This window comes from Electrona antarctica (genome assembly GCF_951216825.1).
Source record: "Electrona antarctica genome assembly, chromosome: 20".
In the NCBI taxonomy this organism is placed as follows: Eukaryota; Metazoa; Chordata; class Actinopteri; order Myctophiformes; family Myctophidae; genus Electrona; species Electrona antarctica.
Window position 1 is genome coordinate 2,129,257 of NC_136801.1, and position 26,621 is coordinate 2,155,877.

The 26,621-nt window shown below is 46.8% G+C and overlaps 1 protein-coding gene across 2 annotated transcripts; it reads left to right on the forward strand.

Annotated features, from left to right (window-relative positions):
• The first annotated feature begins 1,563 nt into the window (after positions 1-1,563).
• On the forward strand, positions 1,564-23,391 carry sh3glb1a (SH3-domain GRB2-like endophilin B1a). 2 transcript variants are annotated; one of them, XM_079489074.1, is made up of 9 exons: positions 1,564-1,759; positions 4,017-4,158; positions 4,861-4,989; positions 6,836-6,969; positions 8,897-8,989; positions 18,165-18,254; positions 19,820-19,920; positions 20,151-20,436; positions 21,765-23,391. In XM_079489074.1, the coding sequence occupies exons 1-9, from the start codon at positions 1,697-1,699 to the stop codon at positions 21,870-21,872; spliced, it is 1,146 nt and encodes a 381-aa protein (XP_079345200.1). In that variant the 5' UTR covers positions 1,564-1,696; the 3' UTR covers positions 21,873-23,391. The 2 variants fall into 2 exon arrangements, with proteins under 2 accessions (XP_079345200.1, XP_079345201.1); XM_079489075.1 differs by lacking the exons at positions 1,564-1,759; positions 4,017-4,158 and adding an exon at positions 4,292-4,305.
• Positions 23,392-26,621: the final 3,230 nt, after the last annotated feature.

Sequence of the window (26,621 nt, forward strand, 5' to 3'; positions counted from 1 at the left end):
ATTTTGATGAATTGAACAAGGTGGACGGTGGACCCTCTTGTAAACAAGTGTAATGCTTTATTGGGTCGTCCACTCACAGTTAACAGTCTTTGTATTGAGTTGTGCTTGAAATGTACTGTAATTCTGCAAACTGTTAATAAATATTTCAATCAATCAATCAATCAAAAGTAAACACAAACATTACATTCTCTTTATTGTTAATGGCAATGGCGTTTATGTGTTACGGACAAGATGACGTAATTGTTCCCTTCATTGTCAATGGCGTTTTTAAAACAAACATTGAACTGAAGACAAACATTAAACCTGTATAATTAGGCCCATATATTTTATACATAACTTAATTGTTATGTATGAACAGGGGGAACATGCAGTTTGGTTGGAGAAGCATACATTATTTTAGGAATTGATAGCCTAGATATACCTTCAACATCCTATGGAGGGTAGCAAAGAGTCTTGTTGTCAGCACAGCAGACACAGCTGTATGTAAACCTTAGATGTAAACATACAGTAATATGTTTTGCCATGAATTTTACTGTATTGAATTGTATTGTATTGTATTGTACTACATTCTGCTTTGTGAAGCACTTTGGTACAATGAGTTGTTTTTCAATGTGCTATATAAATAGGCCTACATTTGATTTGATTTGATTTGATGTAATGAAGGAACGATCCAAGACGTCACGATCAAATGCTTTTGATTGATTGATTGAAGTATTTATTAACAGTTTGCAGAATTACAGTACATTTCAAGCACAACTCAATACAAAGACAATAAAGCATTACACTTGTTTACAAGAGGGTCCACCTTAAGTTCAATTCATCAAAACATTTAGAGACGTACAAATATACACTTCTATATAGCCAAAGAACAGATCAGGAATTCATCATAAAGGAGGTAAAAAGGGAAAATAAACATACAGTGAGGGAAAAACGGGGTGGGAATATAACTTCTAATAAAGAAGCGGTGGCCTATAGGCTAACTGTCTTCATGTAAAATCAATGAGAATTAAATTATTAGAGAGATAAAATGTCTCTTTTATTCTCCACGAAATACAGAGTGCCTGGTATAATACTATTCTGATTTAGTTTTAATGACAATCTATTGCGCGCATGTGCGACACTGACACATTCCTTCTCTTTTCTCAGTTTAATATCTTTGTTTGTAGTCCAATTCAACACGTCGTCAACCAAACAGCTGATCTCGTCTCCTCTCTCTGATCTTTGTTTAAATTGTTGCCAGAGTACAAAACAAAAACATATTAAATATTAATTTGGGGGTCCATGAAATGAAAATATTTGAGAACCACTGGATAAAATAATAATACAAAAAAACTAAGAACTAAGAAAGCCCAAATAAGCAACTACACTACACACTCCAGAAACAAGACAAAATTGCATACCGGTATTTACAAGCAAAAAAACAAGCCCAAAAGTCGCTTATAACACACTTCAGAAACAAGACAAAATTGCAATATTTACAAGCAACTTTACAAAAGAAAAGCCCAAAGGTCGCTTATAATAACCCGACATGGCAACACCGTTTGTAGTCCAACAACAGCTGGGCGGAGGAAGGAACTCCGTCAAAAAAAAAAAAAGTTGCCTCAATGACATTTTCTACAGAGATATGAAGTGTGAGTCCAGTTAACGACTAAATAACTAACTAACCTGTAATATATAAAACAGTTACTTCAACAGCATGGACTTCAACGTGAAGCGCTTAGCAGCGGACGCTGGCACGTTTCTGAGCCGTGCCGTACAAGTAAGTGGTGTTTCTTTCTCTCTCTCTCTCTCGTTTAGACATAATGTAATGATGATGGGTGGTCTGAAATGTTAGCCGTGGCTGCTAATAGCTGCTACAATGCTAAAGCCCATGGTTGGTTGGTTAGGTTTCCCCCCAGTTTTGGACACTAAGCAGCAGACCCTCTACTTTACTGTAAACAGAAAAACACCCGACATAAAGTTCCACGCGGCCCTCACTCCCAGTGGGACGTGGCAGATCTACACAGTCGTTATAAAAACAAACGGTTGTATGTTTGTTGACAGCCTCAGCACAACAAACTAAACAGGCCTATCAACGTTAGCTGTCTGTCTAGTGTCTGTCTGCCTATAATCTAGTTACGTTTTGATTGATTTAAACTTTATTAGCAGTTTGTAAATAGTACAGTACAGTCAGTACGATTATTGTACCACAATGGTGCTGAAAAAAAAGCCCCCCGAGTGCTTATAATTTGATTGTGGCCATGTGTATTCAATTAATATAGAGAGAATGATATCTATATATATGTAATGATAATTATGATATGTACCATACTGTTGTCAATGATAGCCTGAGATATGTCAGCAATAAATAATCTTATAAGTGTGAGTAAATTCTGTGTTTGTTCAGTGTCTGTGTTGTTTACCTTTTTTGGGTTCTTTAAAGCGGGGCCCCTTCAGGGTTCCTGGACTCCTGGACAGGGGTTCCAAACCAAATGGACCTTAACTGCTGGCTTCTAACCCATAGAGTTCCTTGAAATGTAATGGATTGATTGATTTTATTTGGTGACTGACATCTAACATCATGAACAAAAGCCAGGGCTTGCAACTCCCTTTGTGATGCTCCAGGCATTTTTATTCACAATCACAGTAGCCTCGGTCCCAGGCTTACTTATCTGCGAAAAGCCCAAACAAATGATAGCCTCTACAGCGTAGGTCTTGCCCAGGGTGCAATCACAGACCGGTATTGGTTACTTTCTCAGGTATAAATGAGATAACAGGAAAGGATTCATTTTTATACAGTGTGGACGAAAGAGCCATCAGCCCCATCTGGTGTTGTGGGGTGGCTCCAACAATTACAAGTGATTAGAAACATGATTGGCATAAACAAAAACATGATTGACCCACAACATTCTAACACACACATGAAAACACAACTTGGAGATGGAATCCTGGGCTGGAATGGGCTGTCTATGCACACAGAATAACTATTCCTACTTCCTCCACAGGTGTTACCGATGATACAAATTATTAATTAAGGTTCTGTTCCATTTAGTGTGCAGTGGTTGTCAAACGTTTACATGATTTCAAGGATCCCCGTAACTCTGAGAGTCTCACACACCCGGGTATCGGTTATCGTCGAGCTCCATCCCTAATCATTATGAGGGTAAAAAAAAGGTGTCTTCAATTAGGTAGGGGGCGTGTAAATCGTTGTCCAATCAGAGGAGAGAGAGAGAGAGAAGGGTCGTTGAAAATAATGTTAGAGAACGGCTGACCTATAGTGGACGCCTAATGTGTCCTAGTAAATCAGTTTCATAATAACATATTCTGGAGACTGACAGATCAGTAATTGGGTCTTCTACACACCCATGTGAAGTGAGCGGTGCCTTTTTATCATGATGATGATGTAGAGTGTAGTGTACTGTACAGCCACTGTCTGACTGTCACCCACATGATCTCACATGACGGTAACCACAGGGACCGTGCTGCTAATAGACACCCACACATGACGGTAACCACAGGGACCGTGCTGCTAATAGACACCCACAAACAAACACACACAGTCACATGTTTGAGTGGCACTGCTTAAAACAAACAAACAGTCATCACGGACGAGGCCAAGTCTTGCCACTACTGTATATTACAGTTCTGATAACTTTTTGCTGTACGGCTGACTGTGTGTATATGGACTGTACTGGGCCTCCTCACAACCGTCAGGGGCAACCGTGGCTCATCAGCGGTAGAGCGGTCGCTCACTTGGGAACCGGAAGGTTCCCAGTTCGATCCCGCCGTCGAAGTGGCCTTGAGAAAGACATTCGCCATTGGTGTGTGTGTGTGTGTGAATGGGCGAATGTAATGCACGACCTACGTGAAGCGCCTTGGATATGAGCGACATATAAATGCACCATTTATTTACTGTAAATCGCTCTGGATTAAGAGCGACTGCTAAATGCCTAAATTGTAAATGTATTCATCGGCTCTCTCTGTGTGTGTGTGTGTGTGTGTGTGTCTGCCTTTGTGTGTGTGTGTGCGTGCTTCAGTTCACAGAGGAGAAGTTTGGCCAGGCGGAGAAGACGGAGTTGGACGCCCACCTGGAGAACCTGCTGGGCAGAGCAGAATGCACCAAACTGTGGACCGAGAGGATCATGAAGCAGACCGAGGTCCTGCTGCAGCCCAACCCAAGTACGACCGCGCACACACACACACACACACACACACACACACACACACACACACACACACACACACACACACACACACACACACACACAGAGCTGTGGACCGAGAGGGTCATGAAGCAGACCGAAGTCCTGCTGCAGCCCAACCCAAGTACGAGCACACGCACGCACACACGCACGCACATCACAGGCCTTTTTAACTACGTGGTTCTCAACCTTTTCGGGCTGTGACTCCGACCCCCCCCCCCCCCCCCCCAAATAATCGTATTTGAGCTGGGAAATGTCCTTTTAAATTTTTTAACATTTTCAAACATTTTTCAAAAAATAGCACAAATGGCAGATCTACATCAACTATTTCCGCTATTTTGGACATTTTTTGGACAGAAAAAAATATATTAAATGTGTCAGTGATTTCTTTGTATATTTAAGTTATTTGTCATATCTGTCATGTGCAATTTGTGATTACAATTAAATCCTTGTGATAATTATGGGTACATCTCTAGCCCTGAGTCAACGCACATGGAGGTGGTTCAGGACAGTGGAATGTCCTGCCGTGAAGTGAACGACTATACTGTACTTAAATGTTGACCTAAATGCGGCGTCCAGCTCTTGAGGTCTCGGCCGTGGCCTCTTGCCCAGCAGCCTGGTCTTGTGACTGACCGTCCTAATTGAGTTTTGGGTCTTTTTTTCTCTCCCCAACCTGCAGATGTCCGCCTGGAGGAGTTTGTTTATGAGAAACTGGAGAAGAAAGCGCCGTCGCGAATGAACAACCACGAGCTGCTGGGCCAGTCCATGATAGAGTCTGGCAACGAGTTTGGACCTGGGACGGCCTACGGTGAGGCGTTACACCTCAATTAGCTCCAGATTCCTTAAAAGGCATCCTTAAAAGAGGATAAACGCTAGGGATTAGAGATCAGCGGATGAGCTTTTTTGTCACCCGAATCCGAGTGTGCATATTTATAATCCGCCTGTTATCCGACCGCATTAAAGGAGCATTCAGTGATTTGGGTGATTTGGAAAAAAACCCGGTCCACCCGGTAACAAGATGTGCACGTGCACATGCACACGCTCTACAGTGGGGGAAGTACAACAGACCAACAGCACGTGCACCAATGCCCGGTCCACTCGATCATGATTGGAGGAAGGCCCCTCTCATCCTGATTGGATGAAGGCTTTGCCACCCAAAGCCCAAACCGAAACTAGGGTTTTTTTGACCCCAGGGGCTCACTGGGGACAGGGAGGAACTCCTTATATGGTCAGCACACTTTATAGTAGGGAGGATTATCCAAAAAATAAGTGATATTTGAATTAAGTGAAATCACTGAATATGCCTTTAATTAATTAATCCAATGTATATATCCGCAACCACCCGAAATCCGCTGCAGGGAAGCAAAAGCGTATACTGTATACAGTAGTATAGCCGATCTACAAGCTCACAACGTGTCGCTGGCTCGCTGCGAGGCGTTGTGACTTGTGAGCTTGTAGATCGGCTATTTATAAGCTGTGTCACTCACTACTGCCGACAGTTGACCAAAGTTACGGTTGTATATTCCCATTTCCATGACAACAAGGCTGCCGTCCGTTCAGTCATTCACGTTCTCACATCGCAACGAACGTCTTTTCATGTGGCATATCCAGCCGTCGCTCCCATGCAGTCCCATGGCACCGAGTCCCACGCCAAACTTATATTCTTCCCTTCCGTTTCAGTTAGTTGTAAGTTTCTTTCATACTCTCAGATGCCTGTTAGCCTAGCAGCTAGCAGCCCACTCGCTCTACACCGTTGTTGTGGTCCTTCCTTAGCCAATATAGGCGTCTAATTTGTGCCTGGTGGAAAATATTAAAATACTAGTAACGCACGCCGAGATTTTGTGCCCTTTTAAAAACTATATTATAAGCTTATAGATGGATGTCAAAATTGGTTTTCTGTGAATGTAATGCTGTCTGCGTGCGCACGTGGCCGAGGAATGCACATGTGGGCCGGTTAAACCCCCCCCGCCCCCCCCCCCCCCCCCCCCTCCACCTTGGTAGCCAGAGAAACATCTCTGCTTTTGCCTGTGATGTGCACTTTTCATTTAATTTCATTCCTCATACAAAGATGCCATTGCCTGGCCCTGTAGGTCTAAATCAGGTTATCAAAGGAGTCACATGGTTGTCTACAAAGACCCTCCTACATGGGCCACAGGAGGGGGGATAATTGAGAATTTGTAAAAACGAGAAGAATGCAAAAAGAAATCACACCCGTGTGAACTGAGTGGTGCATCTCCGTGCGGGAGTCCCTGGTGGGCCTGGAAGTTCCAGACCCACATGAACGTGCCCAGGGTGCCAGCCCGGTTCCGGCGAGCCGCCCTGCGTCTGAAACGGTCGAGAAATGACAGAGTTACTGTGTGGAGGAATTAGCAGACACCTCTCCCTCTCTCTCTCTCTCTCTCTCTCTCTGTAATTATCAGGCAACAGTGCAACACTATCTCTCTCTCTCTGTTTCTAGCACAACAGCGCCACTTTTGCCCCTACTGGTACTCTAAACATAGGGACATAGGTTGTGTTTCTTGGAGTGGTTGCACCACTCAAAAAACAACGGATAATGGGACACTTTTGTGTGTGTGTGTGTGTGTGTGTGTGTGTGTGTGTGTCTCCTCTTGTCCAGTGTGTGTGTAACTGACTGACCTCTGACCTTTCTACAGGAAACGCTCTGATAAAATGTGGCGAGACGGAGAAGCAGATCGCCGGCGCCGAACGGGAGCTCATCCAGAGCGCCGCCATTAACTTCCTGACACCTTTCAGGAACTTCCTGGAAGGAGACTTCAAAACCATTCTGGTGAGTTCTTCGCGTTGTGGCCGTGGCTGTCGACAATAAACATAAAATGCGATCTTTTTGACCTGATGTAAAAATCACTCAAGGCAAATTGGCATTGTGGTGCATTTGCTGTTGTCGGGATATTCGTGTTTGGGTCACTGACGTACCCCCGAGAGAGGGATTTTAGTGCCAGTGGGCTCATTCATCCATCCGTCTTCAACCGCTTATCCGTAGTCAGGTAGCGGGGGCAACAGCTCCACCAGAGTGCTCTAGACTTCCCTCTCCAGAGCAACATTAGTAACTTCCTCCTGGGGGATCCCGAGACGTTCCAAGGCCAGTGAGTCCATGTGTTTCCTCCAACTGCGCCTTGGTCTGCCCCGGGGTCTCCTCCCAGTGGGACGTGATCCTTGGTCTGCCCCGGGGTCTCCTCCCAGTGGGACGTGCCTCGAGGACCTCCCAAGGGAGACGCTCGAGAGGCATCCTAACCAGATGCCCGAACCACCTAAGCTGGCTCCTTTCCAGGCGAAGGAGCAGCGACTCTACTCCGAGTCTCTCTCGCGTGACTGAACTTCTCACCCTATCTCTAAGGGAGATGCCAGCCACCCGACGAAGAAAACGAATTTTGGCCGCTTGTATTCGCGACCATATTCTTTCGGTCATGATGACCCACACTCCATGACCATAGTTGAGAGTAGGAACGAACATTGCTCGGTAGACGGAGAGCTTTGCCTTCTGGCTCAACTCTCTTTTCGTCACAACAGTGAGCGGTACAGCGACCGCAATACCACCCCTGCTGCTCCCATTCTCCTTTTGGCTCGTCTCTCTCTCTCTCTAGGCCACAAAGCTTACAGTAATGTTTGATGACAGAAAAGTGACAGTGATGTTTTTTTATTTTTTATTACTAGAACTAAGGTTCAAAGTGGAACGTGTTGTCGGAGCGCCACTCACTGTCCACAATGGGCCCTGAGTTGACACGGCAGCCTAGTGTTCAACTCTAGCCTAAATAATAGTTCAGTTCCGTCATAGTGAAACTAGATCAGGGTTCCCCAATAGGCGGCCCGCGGGCCATTTGCGGCCCGCGGAGCGCCCCCTGGCGGCCCGCGGAAGAACTTCTTTTTTGGGGGGGGGGGGTTCCCAGATATAAATGGCATTAAATGGGGGTCAGTGGCCTATGCATGTCAAACTGGGCATCCTTTTCAAATGGGGTCCTGCCCTGAAAATGAATGTTCAGGGCAAGACCTCGACCTCACGCGTGCGGACTCGGCCCACAGCCTGGTACCCTAGTCAAAATATGGCCCTCGAGGAAAATTAATTGGGGAACCCTGAACTAGATTATCAGCAGATAAATATCCGTTGTTTTGCCGTCTCATGCTGCTTATCAGTCGTATAACGCAACAAGCCACCGACATGGCGTCGGCAAGGCACCACTTTGTGGTGACTTTTCCAACATAACATTATGCAAACAACAGGTGCTTATTAGACCATTAAGATCCCTTGTCTTGCACACACCGACCATGCCTCTATACTATGTCTGTGGTTCCCAAAGTGGGGTCTGTGGGCTAATGAGTGTAAATGTTGCGGTCCTTGCCAGTGGGCTAATGAGTGTAAATGTTGCGGTCCTTGCCAGTGGGCTAATGAGTGTAAATGTTGCGGTCCTTGCCAGTGGGCTAATGAGTGTAAATGTTGCGGTCCTTGCCAGTGGGCTAATGAGTGTAAATGTTGCGGTCCTTGCCATGAACATATTTCCCTACCATGCATTTGTACGAATACTTTCATGTTTTAGTGCTGTTTTTATTCATTAAAAAACACACAAATATATTATACAAGTTAAAATGAATGGCAATTAAAGATATTTATGGGGGGGCAATATCTCACAACGGGTAAGGACTAGTGTGTTATAATTCTGTTGTTCTTAATTTTACGTGTTTTTTGTCTCCTTGGAATCCAGAAAGAACGGAAGCTGCTGCAGGTCAAGCGCTTGGATCTGGACGCCGCTAAAACCAAGCTAAAGAAGGCTAGGATGACCGACGCTCGCGTTCTGGTGAGTAGAAGGCGTGTGCGCACGCACGCACACACACACACACACAGTCACACACAGTCACACACAGTCACACACAGTCGCACGCACGTCATGTCATCAAAGTAGCTTGATGTTGTGAATTCAGTGTTGGTGAACTCTACATTCTTCCAAATAACGAACCGCTTCCTTTATTCCGAGTATGAGAAGTGCTCCCCCCTCCCCAACCATCCCTCGTTGGAGGCCACGATTGATCCACATCGGCTTTCACAACACACGAAACCACTCGTCTTCCTCTCATGACTGAAACACCAACAGTCACATGGGAGCTTTTAAGTTCCCTTTTCTTTTTCTCTTCTGCACAAAACAATCCCTTACTTAAGGGTTAGTTTGTTTCACACACTCCAGGCAGAGTTGATCACTTTCATCCTGGTGTCCCTGTGTTGGGCGTATCATTATAGGAGAGCATTTCTTAACCCATTTTGACCTGAGATCAGATTCTAAAAATGTCTTCTACATCCTGACAGTTTTCTGAAAAAGCTATGTTTCTATGTCAGTCGTTCTTCGATTTTTCAAAAATAGCAGACCTACAAGCTCGTAGATCTGCTATTTTTCAATAGCTAAAGCATAACATAATGCTAACACCAAAAGGGGTTCCCGCCCAAAATGGGTTAATACTTCTCTACTGAATAAAAACAAACAAAAACAAAATCCCCTATTTTCTTTAACTATTAATTTTCCATATTACTTCGGTATGTATTTCCATCATGATTACGAACTATTATTATTACCACTATATGCATTATTATATCTATCATGCAAAGCCTCGATAACCTCGATATAAATTCTATATATGTGACTAAATTTGACTGAGGGACTGTCATTGGATGTTTTTGAATTTTCGTTTTTCGTATGAAAGCAGGGGATCATAGCTTCAAAATGACATGTTTGTTGTTCAGTTTGACCCACCAGTTTTGGAGATATGGCTTATAGAGTAATGTCTTGCAGAGAAACAGCGAGTTGAGAAAACAGGCTTGAAAGGTTCACTTCTGTGGTCTCTAACATTTCACCTAGCTACATGTTTAAGCATTTATTTCATATTTACATGTCGATTTCAGCTCTGACACTTATTTCAGACATGCTCGAGTCTAGTATGTGAAGAGTCTGCCTGTGCTATTATTAACTCATTTTGGATCAAAATAAAATAAAAAAACAGTTTTTCTCCTCTCCTGAACAGTTAGTCTTGGTTTTTGGTTTAGACTAGACATTGGTTAGACCAGTCATTAGTCCTACACCTACAACCTATCTCAAACCCTCACCCTAAAACTAACCTCCCACGGGGCAGCACACCTAAACCTAACCTCCCACGGGGCAGCACACCTAAACCTAACCTCCCACGGGGCAGCACACCTAAACCTAACCTCCCACGGGGCAGCACACCTAAACCTAACCTCCCACGGAGCAGCACACCTAAACCTAACCTCCCAAGGGGCAGCACACCTAAACCTAACCTCCCACGGGGCAGCACACCTAAACCTAACCTCCCACGGGGCAGCACACCTAAACCTAACCTCCCACGGGGCAGCACACCTAAACCTAACCTCCCACGGGGCAGCACACCTAAACCTAACCTCCCACGGGGCAGCACACCTAAACCTAACCTCCCACGGGGCAGCACACCTAAACCTAACCTCCCACGGGGCAGCACACCTAAACCTAACCTCCCACGGGGCAGCACACCTAAACCTAACCTCCCACGGGGCAGCACACCTAAACCTAACCTCCCACGGAGCAGCACACCTAAACCTAACCTCCCACGGGGCAGCACACCTAAACCTAACCTCCCACGGAGCAGCACACCTAAACCTAACCTCCCACGGGGCAGCACACCTAAACCTAACCTCCCACGGAGCAGCACACCTAAACCTAACCTCCCACGGGGCAGCACACCTAAACCTAACCTCCCACGGGGCAGCACACCTAAACCTAACCTCCCACGGGGCAGCACACCTAAACCTAACCTCCCACGGGGCAGCACACCTAAACCTAACCTCCCACGGGGCAGCACACCTAAACCTAACCTCCCACGGGGCAGCACACCTAAACCTAACCTCCCACGGGGCAGCACACCTAAACCTAACCTCCCACGGGGCAGCACACCTAAACCTAACCTCCCACGGGGCAGCACACCTAAACCTAACCTCCCACGGGGCAGCACACCTAAACCTAACCTCCCACGGGGCAGCACACCTAAACCTAACCTCCCACGGGGCAGCACACCTAAACCTAACCTCCCACGGGGCAGCACACCTAAACCTAACCTCCCACGGAGCAGCACACCTAAACCTAACCTCCCACGGGGCAGCACACCTAAACCTAACCTCCCACGGGGCAGCACACCTAAACCTAACCTCCCACGGGGCAGCACACCTAAACCTAACCTCCCACGGGGCAGCACACCTAAACCTAACCTCCCACGGGGCAGCACACCTAAACCTAACCTCCCACGGGGCAGCACACCTAAACCTAACCTCCCACGGAGCAGCACACCTAAACCTAACCTCCCACGGGGCAGCACACCTAAACCTAACCTCCCACGGAGCAGCACACCTAAACCTAACCTTAACCCATGTCTAACCAATGACTAGTCTAAACTAAAGTATGCACCCCGACTGTCTCTGTCTCAAAAAGAGTCACATTATTATATAAAAAAAAAAAAATTGGTATGCCAGCCACCGCAAGATCACATGGAGAAATGCGTTATCGGCTGGCGTTCCAGATGTGTTTGGCCGAAGCACATCATGTCCGAGTCCAGCCGTTTCTCCCCTCCTCTCTTCCTGCATCTCCCTAAGTTTAGCTTCCGTCTGTCGTTGCTTCTTCTCTCTGTGGCCATTCTCTGGATGTTGTCCCTTTTGTTGGAGGAACTGCTTGTTGCAGCTTGGGCTAAATTTAGTAACACATCATTCGCCGCCGCTGTCCCGTTGTGGGATGAGACGTTTTGTCGACTGTCAGGTCACCAGACCGCTGCGTCACATGGTCTCCTCTGGACTGCTGCACACCGGGCTGTATTGACCCGACGGGACGCGATGATGATGATGACACTCCATATTACACTTTTAGCGACCTGCGACTTCTGTTAACCCATTCTGGGCGGGAACCCCTTTTGGTGTTTCAAACATTATGTTGTACTTTAGCTATTGAAAAATAGCAGATCTACAAGCTCTGCCGCGCTACGAGCTTGTAGGTCTGCTATTTTTGAAAAATCATGAAAATGTGGCGTAAATCTTTGTGTATATAGATTCTTTCAGAGCAGAACGTTTTTAAATTCAAATCTTTGCTCGGGTCAAAATGGGTTGAAGAGCTGCTAAAGAGTGGAGTCGAAGCTGGGCTTTACTAGGACGCTTGTTTCCCGAACAGCGGGTCCATTTTGGGCTTTACTAGGACGCTTGTTTCCCGAACAGCGGGTCCATTTTTAATGGGTCGCAGGTAAACGTCCCTTTTTATCATTTTGTTTTTAATAGTTTTAATAGAGAACTGAAGAACTGAAGAACAAAAGAACTGAAGAACTCATGTTGAGGTTAAAGTTGGACAGAATGACAATTTACAATTTAGGCATTTAGCAGACGCTCTTAATCCAGAGCGACTTACATTAAGCAAGAACAAAAAGCATGGGAATACATCACATATGTAAAATGCATTTATCGCGAAACATGCGTAAGCTAAGAACGTGACTAGAACATATCTATATAATGACACTATACATATAAACTATAACTAGAACATATCTATATAATGACACTATACATATAAACTATACATATATGCTATACTATGCTGTACATATATACTATGAAGTGCTATGACTACATACAATGCACTTATTGTGCTGTCTACATGACATGCTATAAGTCTGTTTCAAATGCTATATAAGTCTAAGAAGTGCTGTCTTGAGTGTTAACTTCATCAAAGCAATTGTCCTCGACCGAGCCCAACCCCCCCCCCCCCCCCCCCCCCCCCCCCCAGTACAGTGTTTGCTCTCTCTCTCTCGTTTCTCAGCGACCTGATAGTTGTCTCTTGAGAAACATTTGTAATAATCCCCATAAAGCCTCAGTGTATGGAGAAACCCGATCCCTTAACCCATTCTGGGCGGGAACCCCTTTTGGTGTTTTAGCTATTGAAAAATAGCAGATCTACAAGCTCGTAGCGGCACCGAGTGCCGCGCTACGAGCTTGTAGGTCTAATATTTTTTTTAAATTGTGAAAATGTGGCGCAAATCTTTGAATATTATATTCTTTCAGAGCGAACGTTTTTAACTCAAATCTTTGCTTCTGGGAGGGTCCCTGGAACAACATATTTTCAGATGGGGGGTCGGCGGCCAAATACAGATATATTTGGGAGTCCTTGACATGAAAATGTTTTCAGAAAACTGTCAGGATTTAGAAGACATTTTGTAGAATCGCCCCCAGGTCTAAACGGGTTAACCACCACACGATTACACAATCCTCTTTATATACTTGATCCTTTTTATGTAACGCTTGATGTAGTAGTACAGGGGTTCTCAACCCGTGGGTCGCGACCCCTCGGGGGGTCGCCAAATTATTTTAGGGGGTCCCCAAATTATTTAAAAAAAAAAAGATTTTGTTTAAAAAAAAAAAAGAAATAACGATTTTTCAAAAATAGCAGACCTACAAGCTCGTAGCGCGCCACTCGGTGGCGCGCTACGAGCTTGTAGATCTGCTATTTTTAAATAGCTAAATTATAACAATGCTTAAAACACCAAAAGGGGTTCCCGCCCAAAATGGTTTAAGGTTATTGTAGCAGTCAATTTATATTGGGGGTCGGGAGGGGGCGGGGCGGGGTAGCCTGGTTAATAAACCAGACCGAATCAGCCGTTGGCAAAAAAAAGTTGCCTACCAGCGGATTACGGTCTGGCGAGGCTCAGTAGCACGCCTCTTTCCTACAGCAGAGAACAGGTCGGACCAATCGGGACACGGTATGCAATATAGGCGGGCTTTGGTACAGTGACGTTCAATGCTTGAGACTTTTGACTGACAGTAGCTCTGACCAATTGCGTCAAAGAGAAAATGTTCCCCGGGAAATGAAATCCAAGTGGAGCCAGCCCAGACTGATATACCGCGACTGTGTTGTGTGATATTAGTCTGGCTTATTAGCCAGGCTAGGGGCGGGGGTCCCGAGACATTGCCAAAGCATTTCCGGGGGTCCCCGGCCAAAAAGGTTGAGAACCCCTGTAGTAGTAGACAGGCGTACCAGGGATACACACACACACACACACACACACACACACACACACACACACACACACACACACACACACACACACACACAACAGCACTTTGTGTGAGTTTGTTTTCATGTTCCGGGGGCATTCCTTGCGGTCACTTTTAAGCAAGAACACATGTTTTGGGTGTGAGGAGAAGGAAGCACAGACAACGGGTTAGATTAGAAGCTGTGAAAACGACCAGGCTTGACCCCGGCTCACCTCTACGTTCGCCGTTTCGAAGACGGATAGGACTTCCCAGCAACCTCCAGGCCAGCCTCCCCTTCGAGCCTCCCCTTCTCAACCTCCAGGCCAGCCTCCCCTTCTCAACCTCCAGGCCAGCCTCCCCTTCGAGCCTCCCCTTCTCAACCTCCAGGCCAGCCTCCCCTTCGAGCCTCCCCTTCTCAACCTCCAGGCCAGCCTCCCCTTCGAGCCTCCCCTTCTCAACCTCCAGGCCAGCCTCCCCTTCGAGCCTCCCCTTCTCAACCTCCAGGCCAGCCTCCCCTTCGAGCCTCCCCTTCTCAACCTCCAGGCCAGCCTCCCCTTCGAGCCTCCCCTTCTCAACCTCCAGGCCAGCCTCCCCTTCGAGCCTCCCCTTCTCAACCTCCAGGCCAGCCTCCCCTTCGAGCCTCCCCTTCTCAACCTCCAGGCCAGCCTCCCCTTCGAGCCTCCCCTTCTCAACCTCCAGGCCAGCCTCCCCTTCGAGCCTCCCCTTCTCAACCTCCAGGCCAGCCTCCCCTTCGAGCCTCCCCTTCTCAACCTCCAGGCCAGCCTCCCCTTCGAGCCTCCCCTTCTCAACCTCCAGGCCAGCCTCCCCTTCGAGCCTCCCCTTCTCAACCTCCAGGCCAGCCTCCCCTTCGAGGTTCCGCTGTTTACGCAGCAAAAAAAAAAGGCTCAGCCACAGCAGCAGATTAGAAAACCACACACACACACACACACACACACACACACACACACACACACACACACACACACACACACACACACACACACACATACATAACACAGGCAGGCCCACACATTCCAGCATGAGTCTCCCTGGGCAGCACCACCACACATGGCCAACAAGTTTGCAAAAAACACGATTCTTTGCTCAAATGTGAATCTCAATTTTCCTCCACGAGAATTGACATTACGATTCTCACACGATTCAAACATTTTCCATGAATATATTCATTACAAGAACATAACGGGGTGCATACTTAGTTTAGACTAGTCATTGGTTAGACATGGGTTAGGGTTAAGGTTTAGGTGTGCTGCCCCGTGGGAGGTTAGGGTTAGGTGTGCTGCCCCGTGGGAGGTTAGGGTTAGGTGTGCTGCCCCGTGGGAGGTTAGGTTTAGGTGTGCTGCCCCGTGGGAGGTTAGGTTTAGGTGTGCTGCCCCGTGGGAGGTTAGGGTTAGGTGTGCTGCCCCGTGGGAGGTTAGGTTTAGGTGTGCTGCCCCGTGGGAGGTTAGGGTTAGGTGTGCTGCCCCGTGGGAGGTTAGGGTTAGGTGTGCTGCCCCGTGGGAGGTTAGGGTTAGGGTGAGGGTTTGAGATAGATTGTAGTTGTAGGACTAATGACTGGTCTAACCAATGACTAGTCTAAACCAAGTACTGTCTAAAAAAACCATAAGAGTGATGCATTGGACAGCCAATTCTTCACAAAATGAGATTGCACAGGTGTCTGAATCGGGGTGCATACTTAGTTTAGACTAGTCATAGGTTAGACATGGGTTAAGGTTATGTTTAGGTGTGCTTCCCCGTGGGAGGAGGTTAGGTTTAGGGTGAGGGTTTGAGATAGGTTGTAGTTGTAGGACTAATGACTGGTCTAACCAATGACTAGTCTAATCCAAAAACTGTCTAAACTAAGTACTGCACCCGTCTGAATCTAGAGCTCGATCTTTTTTCGATGAATTGTGCGATGAACAGTGAACACTATCGGCCATTCATCGGCCATGGCGTTTTTCAAAAGTCAGTGAGGAATATCGCTGTATTCGTGTCCGCTTGTTGGTTTTTGTGAAGAGAAAACCCTGATGTGTTTTTTTTCTGAAGTATGGACAAGGCTGTGCACTTGGTGTGTTGCTCTCTCTCACACACGCACGCACGCACGCACGCACGCACGCACGCACGCACGCACGCACGCACGCACGCACGCACGCACGCACGCACGCACGCACGCACGCACGCACGCACGCACGCACGCACGCACGCACGCACGCACGCACGCACGCACGCACGCACGCACGCACGCACGCACGCACGCACGCACACACACACACACACACACACACACACACACACACACACACACACACACACACACACACACACACACACACACACACACACACACACACACACACACACACACACACACACACACACACACACACACACACACACGTGGCCGTGGCTGCGTCGTGGCAGCAGCAGCTGTGCCTCCCTCCAGTAACGACTGTGTCACTGTGTTCTGTTTTTAAATGCAACGCAGCAGATGTGAGCCCAGGAAGTGACGGAGAGGTGAGTGGAATGTTGCCGGGGCCCATCTTTGAACGGAGCACACACACACACACACACACACACACACAGTCGCACACACACGCACACAGGCGTGCGCCTGTTAGGAACGTCAACAGCTCGACTCCCCACTGTGTCTACTCTCATTTATTGGTGGCCTCTGGGAAAACGGGGGGGAACGTCAACCCCCTTGTGGAATACACGAGGAGCTAATACACACACACACACACACACTGCACACACACGCACGCACGCACGCACGTGCACACACCTAGGGCTTTCACTTCTAGTCATTTTTACTATTTGAATAGTTGCCTAGTTTACTAGTCGACTGGTTGTTGAACTACCTATTATGTAAAAAATAAGAATAAATAGTTGTACATTTAAAAACTGTACATTGGTGACTATAACTATAATCTAGTCAACTAGTACCAACAAGGTCGACGAGTGGTCGACTAGTTGCTTATAGACCCCCCCCCCCCCCCCCCCCGACGACACACGCAGCAAATGTAAGTGTAATCCAAGCTGCACAGTGCGGACAGTGAGGTCATTGTGCGATGCGTGTTGTTGGTCTATCTGGGCATCGGGCTCTATATTTACCGGACCTCTCCTCGTTTAGGCGTTGTCAACAAGCCATTGTTGTTCCAGCCCCGGGGGGGTGGGGGGGGGGGGGGGGGGGGGGGGGAGAAAGGAACGGCTATGGCCGTTTTTAGCCCAAGGATACCAGATTTCCCACTTGAATCAAAAGAAGTCTGTTGGCTGCTTACTCACTGCTAGTCAGTTATTGTGGTTTTGAAAACCACCAGTGGTCCTTGAAGGGGTTCCAGGGGGTTCCCCATGCTGCTAAATGATGGAGAGGCACTGGTAACCAAATGGACCCTAATGCATTTTTATTTAACTCCTAAGAGCGGTTTATCTCTCCTGATGGTACCGACCAACATCAATACAGCATGGAATTAGGAGCAAAATATTAATAGAACGATAACAAGATATTCTTTAGTGTTTTTGGGTCTCGTCAAACGGTGGTTCCGTGGCTCAAATGCAGAATAAATAAATAATAGATTAGATTTCACCCCATTGTGCTGTAAAATGTTCATCTTTTTTCCTTGTCTTTGTGTAAATATCATCCATCCATCCATCCATCTTCAACCGCTTATCCGTACTCGGGTCGCGGGGGCAACAGCTCCACCAGAGTGTTCCAGAGCAACATTAACATTAACATTTGTGTATACATTTGAGTCGTTCAGTTTTTGGTAACTCCGAAGTGTGTTTTGCATTAGCTCTGTGAAAGCCTGATTTATCAAGAGTGTGTGTGTGTGTGTGTGTGTGTGTGTGTGTGTGTGTGTGTGTGTGTGTGTGTGTGTGTGTGTGCTTGTGTGTGTGTGTGTGTGTGTGTGTGTGTGTGCGTGTCCGTTGGTTCCCAGGCCGAGCAGGAGCTTCGGATGACTCAGAGTGAATTCGACCGCCAGGCTGAGATCACTCGTCTTCTCCTGGAGGGCGTGAGCAGCACCCACGTACGTTTATTTATTGATTGATTGAATACTTTATTAGTCAGAAATGTAAACGGCACATGGTACATTAAGGCTAAAATGGTAAATGGTGCATTTATATAGCGCTTTTATCCAAGGCGCTTTTACATAGATTGTTTAGATTACATTCACCCATTCACACACACATTCATACACCGATGGCGGTTTAGTAAATATGTGTTTGGGTGAGCGGTGAGTCTCTTACCACCGCGGCTCAGTGACGTCATGTTGTAGTTCTAGTAAAAACAGAGAGATGTGTTTGGGTGAGCGGTGAGTCTCTTACCACCGCGGCTCAGTGACGTCATGTTGTAGTTCTAGTAAAAACAGAGAGATGTGTTTGGGTGAGCGCCGGTGAGTCCCTTAACACTCAGTGATGTCATGTTGTAGTTTTATTTTAGTAAAAACAGATGTGTCTGGGTGAGCGGTGAGTCTCTTACCACCGCGGTGGTAAGAGACCTCAGTGACGTCATGTTGTAGTTTTCCCAGCCACCAGGCTGAGAACTTAAGTTATCACCTAAAAAACTGGAGTATGCGTGGGACTTTACTGTGATTTATTCTGTTGAAATTATCTATGCATTTTCACTGTATGCTAATCTCTGGATGACCAACCAGACGCACCACCTGCAGTTTATGTTGAATTATCTCTTTATTTTCAACGATAATCTCTGATGACCGATCAGACGCACCACCTGTAATCTATGTTGAATTATGTCTTTATTTTCAACGATAATCTCTGATGACCGACCAGACGCACCACCTGTAATATATGTTGAATTATCTCTTTATTTTCAACGATAATCTCTGGATGACCGACCAGACGCACCAACTGTAATCGATGTTGAATTATCTCTTTATTTTCAACGATAATCTCTGATGACCGACCAGACGCGCCACCTGTAATCTATGTTGAATTATCTCTTTATTTTCAACGATAATCTCTGATGACCGACCAGACGCACCAACTGTAATCTATGTTGAATTATCTCTTTATTTCCAACGATAATCTCTGATGACCGACCAGACGCACCAACTGTAATCTATGTTGAATTATCTCTTTATTTTCAACGATAATCTCTGATGACCGACCAGACGCACCACCTGTAATCTATGTTGAATTATCTCTTTATTTCCAACGATAATCTCTTGATGACCGACCAGACGCACCAACTGTAATCTATGTTGAATTATCTCTTTATTTCCAACGATAATCTCTTGATGACCGACCAGACGCACCAACTGTAATCTATGTTGAATTATCTCTTTATTTCCAACGATAATCTCTTGATGACCGACCAGACGCACCAACTGTAATCTATGTTGAATTATCTCTTTATTTTCAACGATAATCTCTTGATGACCGACCAGACGCACCACCTGTAATCTATGTTGAATTATGTCTTTATTTTCAACGAGAATCTCTGGATGACCGACCAGACACACCACCTGTAATCTGTTGAATTATCTCTTTATTCTTTATTTTCAACGATAATCTCTGGATGACCGACCAGACGCACCACCTGTAATATATGTTTCATTATCTATGTATTTAGGCGCACCACCTTCGCTGCCTGAACGACTTCGTGGAGGCTCAGACCACGTACTACGCTCAATGTTACCAGTACATGGTGGACCTGCAGAAACAGCTGGGCAGGTGAGACGTTTACTCAGTGTTACCAGACACAGCTGGGCAGGTGAGACGTTTACTCAGTGTTACCAGACACAGCTGGGCAGGTGAGACGTTTACTCAGTGTTACCAGACACAGCTGGGCAGGTGAGACGTTTACTCAGTGTTACCAGACACAGCTGGGCAGGTGAGAAATTTTAATTTTCGTTCATTGTATAGTTTTCTTAACTATAATAACCCCCCCCCCCCCCCCACAGCTTTCCATCCTCGTTCTCCAACAACAACCAGTCGTCCTCCATGTTGTCCGGAGGGGGCGGAGCCAGCATCTCGGTGCCCACCCTGCCCGTGTCGGCGCCCCTGCCCAGCCCCACCCCGGGGAGGGGGGGTAGCAGCGGTGGGGGCACGGGGGGGCCCGCCGGCATGGCGTCGGGGGGCTTCAGCGAGCTGCGCAGCGGAGGAGGAGGAGGGGGCAGCCGCAAGGCGCGCGTTCTCTACGACTACGACGCCGCGGGAAGCAGCGAGCTGTCTCTGCTGGCTGACGAGGTGAGTCTGACACCATACGCGCCTTTTGAACATCACACACACACACACACACACACACACACACACACACACACACACACACACACACACACACACACACACACACACACACACACACACACACACACACACGGTTCTTTTGTTACCGCAGATCGCAGCGCGAGGCCATGTGAGCCTTGTAGATTGGCTATTTTCGACAAAGTGGTTTGGTGTACAGTAGAGGGTAGCGAGCACGTGTCTACCCGGAACTGAATACCGCGAGTATCACAGCGCCTGCTACAGGCCGTTGGAAATGCTTGTCTGGCCCAGAGATACAGGGATCTGAATGCAGGGCTTAGAATGGAAGCGGATGTGACGGTTCGGGCCCCAAAAAAATGTACTTGTCCCTCGAGGCATTGGGTCGGTTCCATTCCAAATTGCAGCGGGTCTCGGCCGGGGTCAGGTAGGTCTAAATCGAATGCATTTACCCAAAAGGGCCCGTGAGGACCCCGAGCTTTAAATATATTAAAATAAACCCACATTATGCGTGCATTGTAATTATTACATTCTAAAATGAATATTGTCTGTTCTACATTCACGCCATGGCGATGTGGAATGGAACGCACGTTAGAGACACTTATTTGTTGTGATTTGCCGACGGCTCCGGTAAGAATGTCGGTGCCGCTAAATGCACTAATATCATGCAACCCTCCGCTCCGCTGCGTCGGAGAGGCGGGGCTGACGTTTCTCGGCTCCATTCGCTTCGGTCCAAATATCCTGGGCTCCGTTTCGGACCCGGGACCAATTTTATGGACCCGTGCTACCCGCTAGTGTAGAGGGAAGAAAGAGCAGACCAAATACGGAGCCAACGGTCAAGTTTACTTTAGTATTGAGTGTTTAAAGGAGCATTCAGTGATTTGAGTGATTTGGAAAACCACCCAGTCCGCCCCGGTAACAAAATGTGCACATGCACGCTCTACAGTGGGGGGAAGTGCAACAGGCCAACAGCATGTGCACCAAGGCCCGCCCCCACTCGATCATGATTGGAGGAAGGCCCCTCTCATCCTGATTGGATGAAGGCTTTGCCACCCGCCACCAAAACTGAAACTAGGGTTTTTTGACCCCAGGGGCTCACTGGGGACAGGGAGGAACTCCTTATATGGTCAGCACACTCTATAGTAGGGAGGATTATCCAGAGAAAAAGTAAAAATAAGTGATATTTGAATTAAGTCAAATCACTGAATATACCTTAAGTTAAAGTTAAAAAAATAAACATTTTCCTAGATATCGTCTTTGATAAATAAGAACTAGAATAAGAAGGTAAATGTCCCTTCCTTCCTTCCTTCCAGGTGATCACAGTGAGCAGCGTCCCCGGCATGGACTCAGACTGGCTGATGGGCGAGAGGGGCAACCAGAAGGGCAAGGTGCCCATCACCTACCTGGAGCTGCTCAACTAGAAGACCCACCCTGCCCTGCCCGATGCCCCGCCCGCCAGCCCACCCTGCCCTGCCCAGCCGGCGGCCTCGCTCCTCCCCATCACCTACCTGGAGCTGCTCAACTAGAAGACCCACCCTGCCCTGCCCAGCCTGCGGCCTCGCTCCTCCCCATCACCTACCAGGAGCTGCTCAACTAGAAGACCCACCCTGCCCTGCCCGATGCCCCGCCCGCCAGCCCACCCTGCCCTGCCCAGCCTGCGGCCTCGCTCCTCCCCATCACCTACCAGGAGCTGCTCAACTAGAAGACCCACCCCACCCTGCCCCGCCCGTTCAGTCGGTTTCAGTCCAACAGTCGAAATATATTTCATCTCTTTGAGAGCCGAGTTCCAGCAGCCATCCTCTCGGCTCTGTCGCCGGGCGCCAAACGGGCGGAGATCTGAGTGACAGGAGGGACAGGGAGACAAACGGGCGGAGATCTGAGTGACAGGAGGGACAGGGAGACAAACGGGCGGAGATCTGAGTGACAGGAGGGACAGGGTGACAAACGGGCGGAGATCTGAGTGACAGGAGGGACAGGGAGACAAACGGGCGGAGATCTGAGTGACAGGGAGACAAACAGGGCGCCTTCCTCGCGGTGTATGCTGAGTACATTACTTTTTTTTGTTTTTTTTGTAAACCGCTTCCGTGCCTTTTTTTGATTGCCTTCATCCGCCACATGTGCCAGAATTTGTCCTTTAACCCATTTTGACCTGGGAACGATTCTACAAATGCCTTCTAAATCCTGACAGTTTTCTGAAAAACTTGAGCTAAACACGAACTCTCTGAAAGAATATATTCAAACAATTTGGGCCACATTTTCACGATTTTTCAAAAATAGCAGACCTACAAGCTCATGGCGCGGCACTCGGTGCCGCGACATGAGCTTGTAGATCTGCTATTTTTCAATAGCTAAAGCATGACATAATGCTTAGAACACCAAAAGTTCCCGCCCCAAAATGGGTTAAAACAAAAAAAAACGAATCCATTTGAAAGATAATTACATTGTTTACAACGTTACAGTTTAACTCAGATGGTTTGACCTAGAATGCTTCTTTTGATGTGACGCTTTTTTTCTTCACTGCAGATGATGATGATTATTATTTTTTATTAATATATATATATATATATTCGCAAAAATACGCACTTAAGCGTGAGACTGAAGATGATGCTTGTTGTTTATTATTTTAAAGTCTTATTTTATGGTTGATGATGGTCTGATATGTTGACGACAGGTGGCGTCCTCGCGAATCAGACTCTAGTGTGAATATAGTTCTATGGGGCATAGCAGTGGCCGTGGTGGGTTTTCTGGCTCCACTGAAAAATCTGCCATTCATTTTCCCCACCAAAAAAATATCTATCTATACCAGGGGTTCTCAACCCGTGGGTCGGGACCTCTCGGGTGGGTCGCCAAATTATTTTAGGGGGTCCCCAAAAATTAAAATAAATAAATAAAAAGTTTTTTTAATTTTTAATTTTCACGATTTTTCAAAAATAGCAGACCTACAAGCTCGTAGCGCGCCACTCGGTGGCGCGCTATGAGCTTGTAGATCTGCTATTTTTCAATAGCTAAATTATAACAATGCTTAAAACACCAAAAGGGGTTCCCGCCCAAAATGGGTTAAGGTTATTGTAGCAGTCAATTTATATTGGGGGGCGGGGCGGGGGTCCCGAGACATTGCCAAAGCATTTCCGGGGGTCCCCGGCCAAAAACGTTGAGAACCCCTGATCTATACGTATCTCTGTAATCCACATAACTTGAGAACCGTTCCCCACCCCCCCCCCCCCCCCCCCCCACCGACCTCAAATTCGACACACGCGTTCCACACCCCCCACGGGGAGTGGAGTCCGTGCCCGGTGTCGAGTCGGTCGAATCGCCGGTTGTCCAGAAACCAGCACGAAAAGCCTCTGCCCGGGGCTCTGGTCAAGCAGGGCCCAAATCCAGATCACCCCTTGCTACATCTCCATTATGATATAATGGAGCTGTCCTGTTCTGTTCACCCCCCCCCAGGCCCCAACGGGCACTGATCACGCCTAGATCTCCATCATATATGGAGCTGGGCAGCTGGCCTGTTCTGACAATCTCACAATTATGCACAACCTCGCCCTTTTATTAGGCAATAATTGATCACACCTGATCAGCCCCCAACGGGCACTGTTATAATTTAATAGATTATACCCTTTTGTTTAGCCGTTTTAATTCTAGGCTTAAAGGTATATTCAGTGATTTGACTTAATTCAAATATCACTTATTTTTTCTTTTTTTCTGGATAATCCTCCCTACTATAGAGTGTGCTGACCATATAAGGAGTTCCTCCCTGTCCCCAGTGAGCCCCTGGGGTCAAAAAACCCTAGTTTCAGTTTTGGTGGCGGGTGGGCAAAACCTTCATCCAATCAGGATGAGTGGGGCCTTCCTCCAATCATGATCGAGTGGGGGCGGGCCTTGGTGCACATGCTGTTGGCCTGTTGCACTTCCCCCCCACTGTAGAGCGTGTGCATGTGCACATTTTGTTACCGGGGCGGACTGGGTGGTTTTCCAAATCACCCAAATCACTGAATGCTCCTTTAAAATAATTGATGTATACCGGTACATATTTTTGTAAATCTCTGGGGGGGAAAAAATAAATGAATGGCCGATGTTTCAGTGGAACCAGAAAGCCACGCCCACTGCCATACCCTATATCTAGTGTGAATAGTGCTATTGTGTAAAACGCGTGCCTGCTTTTTTTTTTTTCTCCACTGTGCCAGCTTTTTTTCACTGGACGGGTCGGCGAGTTAAGTCGAAAGAAAGTGTTGCGGTGAGATTTCAGTGGATTGAGGGGGAGATGCTTCCTAATTTGGGTTAGGGTTATGTACTCACCAGTGGCGTGCACAGACATTTAGAGGGGCAGGTGCTCAAGTTAAAAAAGGGCACCTTGTGCAGCGCGTGGAACCGGCCGGTTGCCTTAATCCATTTTGGGCGGGAACCCCTTTTGGTGTTAGCATTATGTTATGCTTTAGCTATTGAAAAATAGCAGATCTACAAGCTCATAGCGCGCCACCGAGTGGCGCGCTATGAACTTGTAGGTCTGCTATTTTTGAAAAATCAAAAAAAAAAGAAAAGTTTTTTTTTCTTTTTTTTCAAAAGGGCACATTGCCAAAAGGGCAGGGGGTGCTCTAGCACCCCCTAGTGTCTATCTGTGCACGCCACTGGTACTCACTGTGTACCAGATACCGTCTCAAGTGCCAAAAAATAAATAAATAAAATATTCTCTACACCAAGTCTTAACCCATTTAGGCCTGACCTCAAAATTAAAAAAAAAAAATCTTCCAAATCCTCCAGTTTTCTGAAATAAATATTTTCACGATTTTTCAAAAATAGCAGACCTACAAGCTCGTAGCGCGCCACTCGGTGGCGCGCTATGAGCTTGTAGATCTGCTATTTTTCAATAGCTAAATTATAACGATGTTTAAAACACCAAAATGTGTTAACAACAACAACAACAACAACGCCGGTGAAGACTGACTTGACGATAAAAATAATTTAAAAAAAAGTATTTTCTAAGCAACCAAATCCAATGCCGAAAAGTATTCCGATTTCTAAAGCCATTTCAGACTTACCTGCATGCTTCTTCTTACCGACTGAGCCCTGCATGGTATTTTGTCGTATTGGATTCACGGGAGAATTCCGGGAACTTTTCAACAGTGTTTGTGTGTGTGTGTGTGTGTGTGTGTGTGTGTGTGTGTGTGTGTGTGTGTGTGTGAGTGAGTGTGAGAGTGTAGGAGAGTGTGTGTGTGTGTGAGAGTGTGTGTGTGTGTGTGTGTGAGTGAGAGAGATTCAAGTTCAACTAGATCAGGGGTTCTCAACCTTTTTGGCCGGGGACCCCCGGAAATGCTTTGGCAACGTCTCGGGACCCCCGCCCCGCCCCCTCCTGACCCCCAATATAAATTGACTGCTACAATAACCTTAATAATAGAGACAATACACCATAAATAAATACTGAAACCATAATCATTAGGGAAGGTGTATGCATGTACTATGTGTACTATTATGTAAACTCTTCATTTCCACTTTACAGCCATTCAGTTGGTAAAAAAAAAAGAAGAAAAATCATTTTTTTTTATAATTTGGGGACCCCCCAAAATAATTTGGCGACCCCTCGAGGGGTCGCGACCCACGGGTTGAGAACCCCTGAACTAGATAACCGAAACCTGCCGTGGCCAATTGACCCTTTAAGACCGGGAATGCATCCGTGTCGCCCTATAGCTTTTAACCACGTCGTCGTTAACCAATACTTTATCTGTTGGGGAAAAAATAGCAGATCTACAAGCTCGTAGGGCGCGGCACCGAGTGCCGCCCTACGGGCTTGTAGATTTGACTATAGTGCAAATCTTTGAATATAAATTCTTTCACAGCGAACGTTTTTTTTAAAAACTCGAATCTTTGCATTTGAGATGGAGATCGGTGGACAAATACATATCATTCTTGACATGAAAAGGTTTGAGAACCACTGGAGTAGAAACATATAGGGTTTTTTTTTCACAGATTAATGCAGGGGTTCTCAACCCGTGGGTCGCGACCCCTCGGGGGGTCGCCAAATTATTTTAGGGGGTCCCCAAATTATTTTCAAAAAAAAAATATATATATTTTCACGATTTTTCAAAAATAGCAGATCTACAAGCTCGTAGCGCGCCACTCGGTGGCGCGCTATGAGCTTGTAGATCTGCTATTTTTCAATAGCTAAATTATAACAA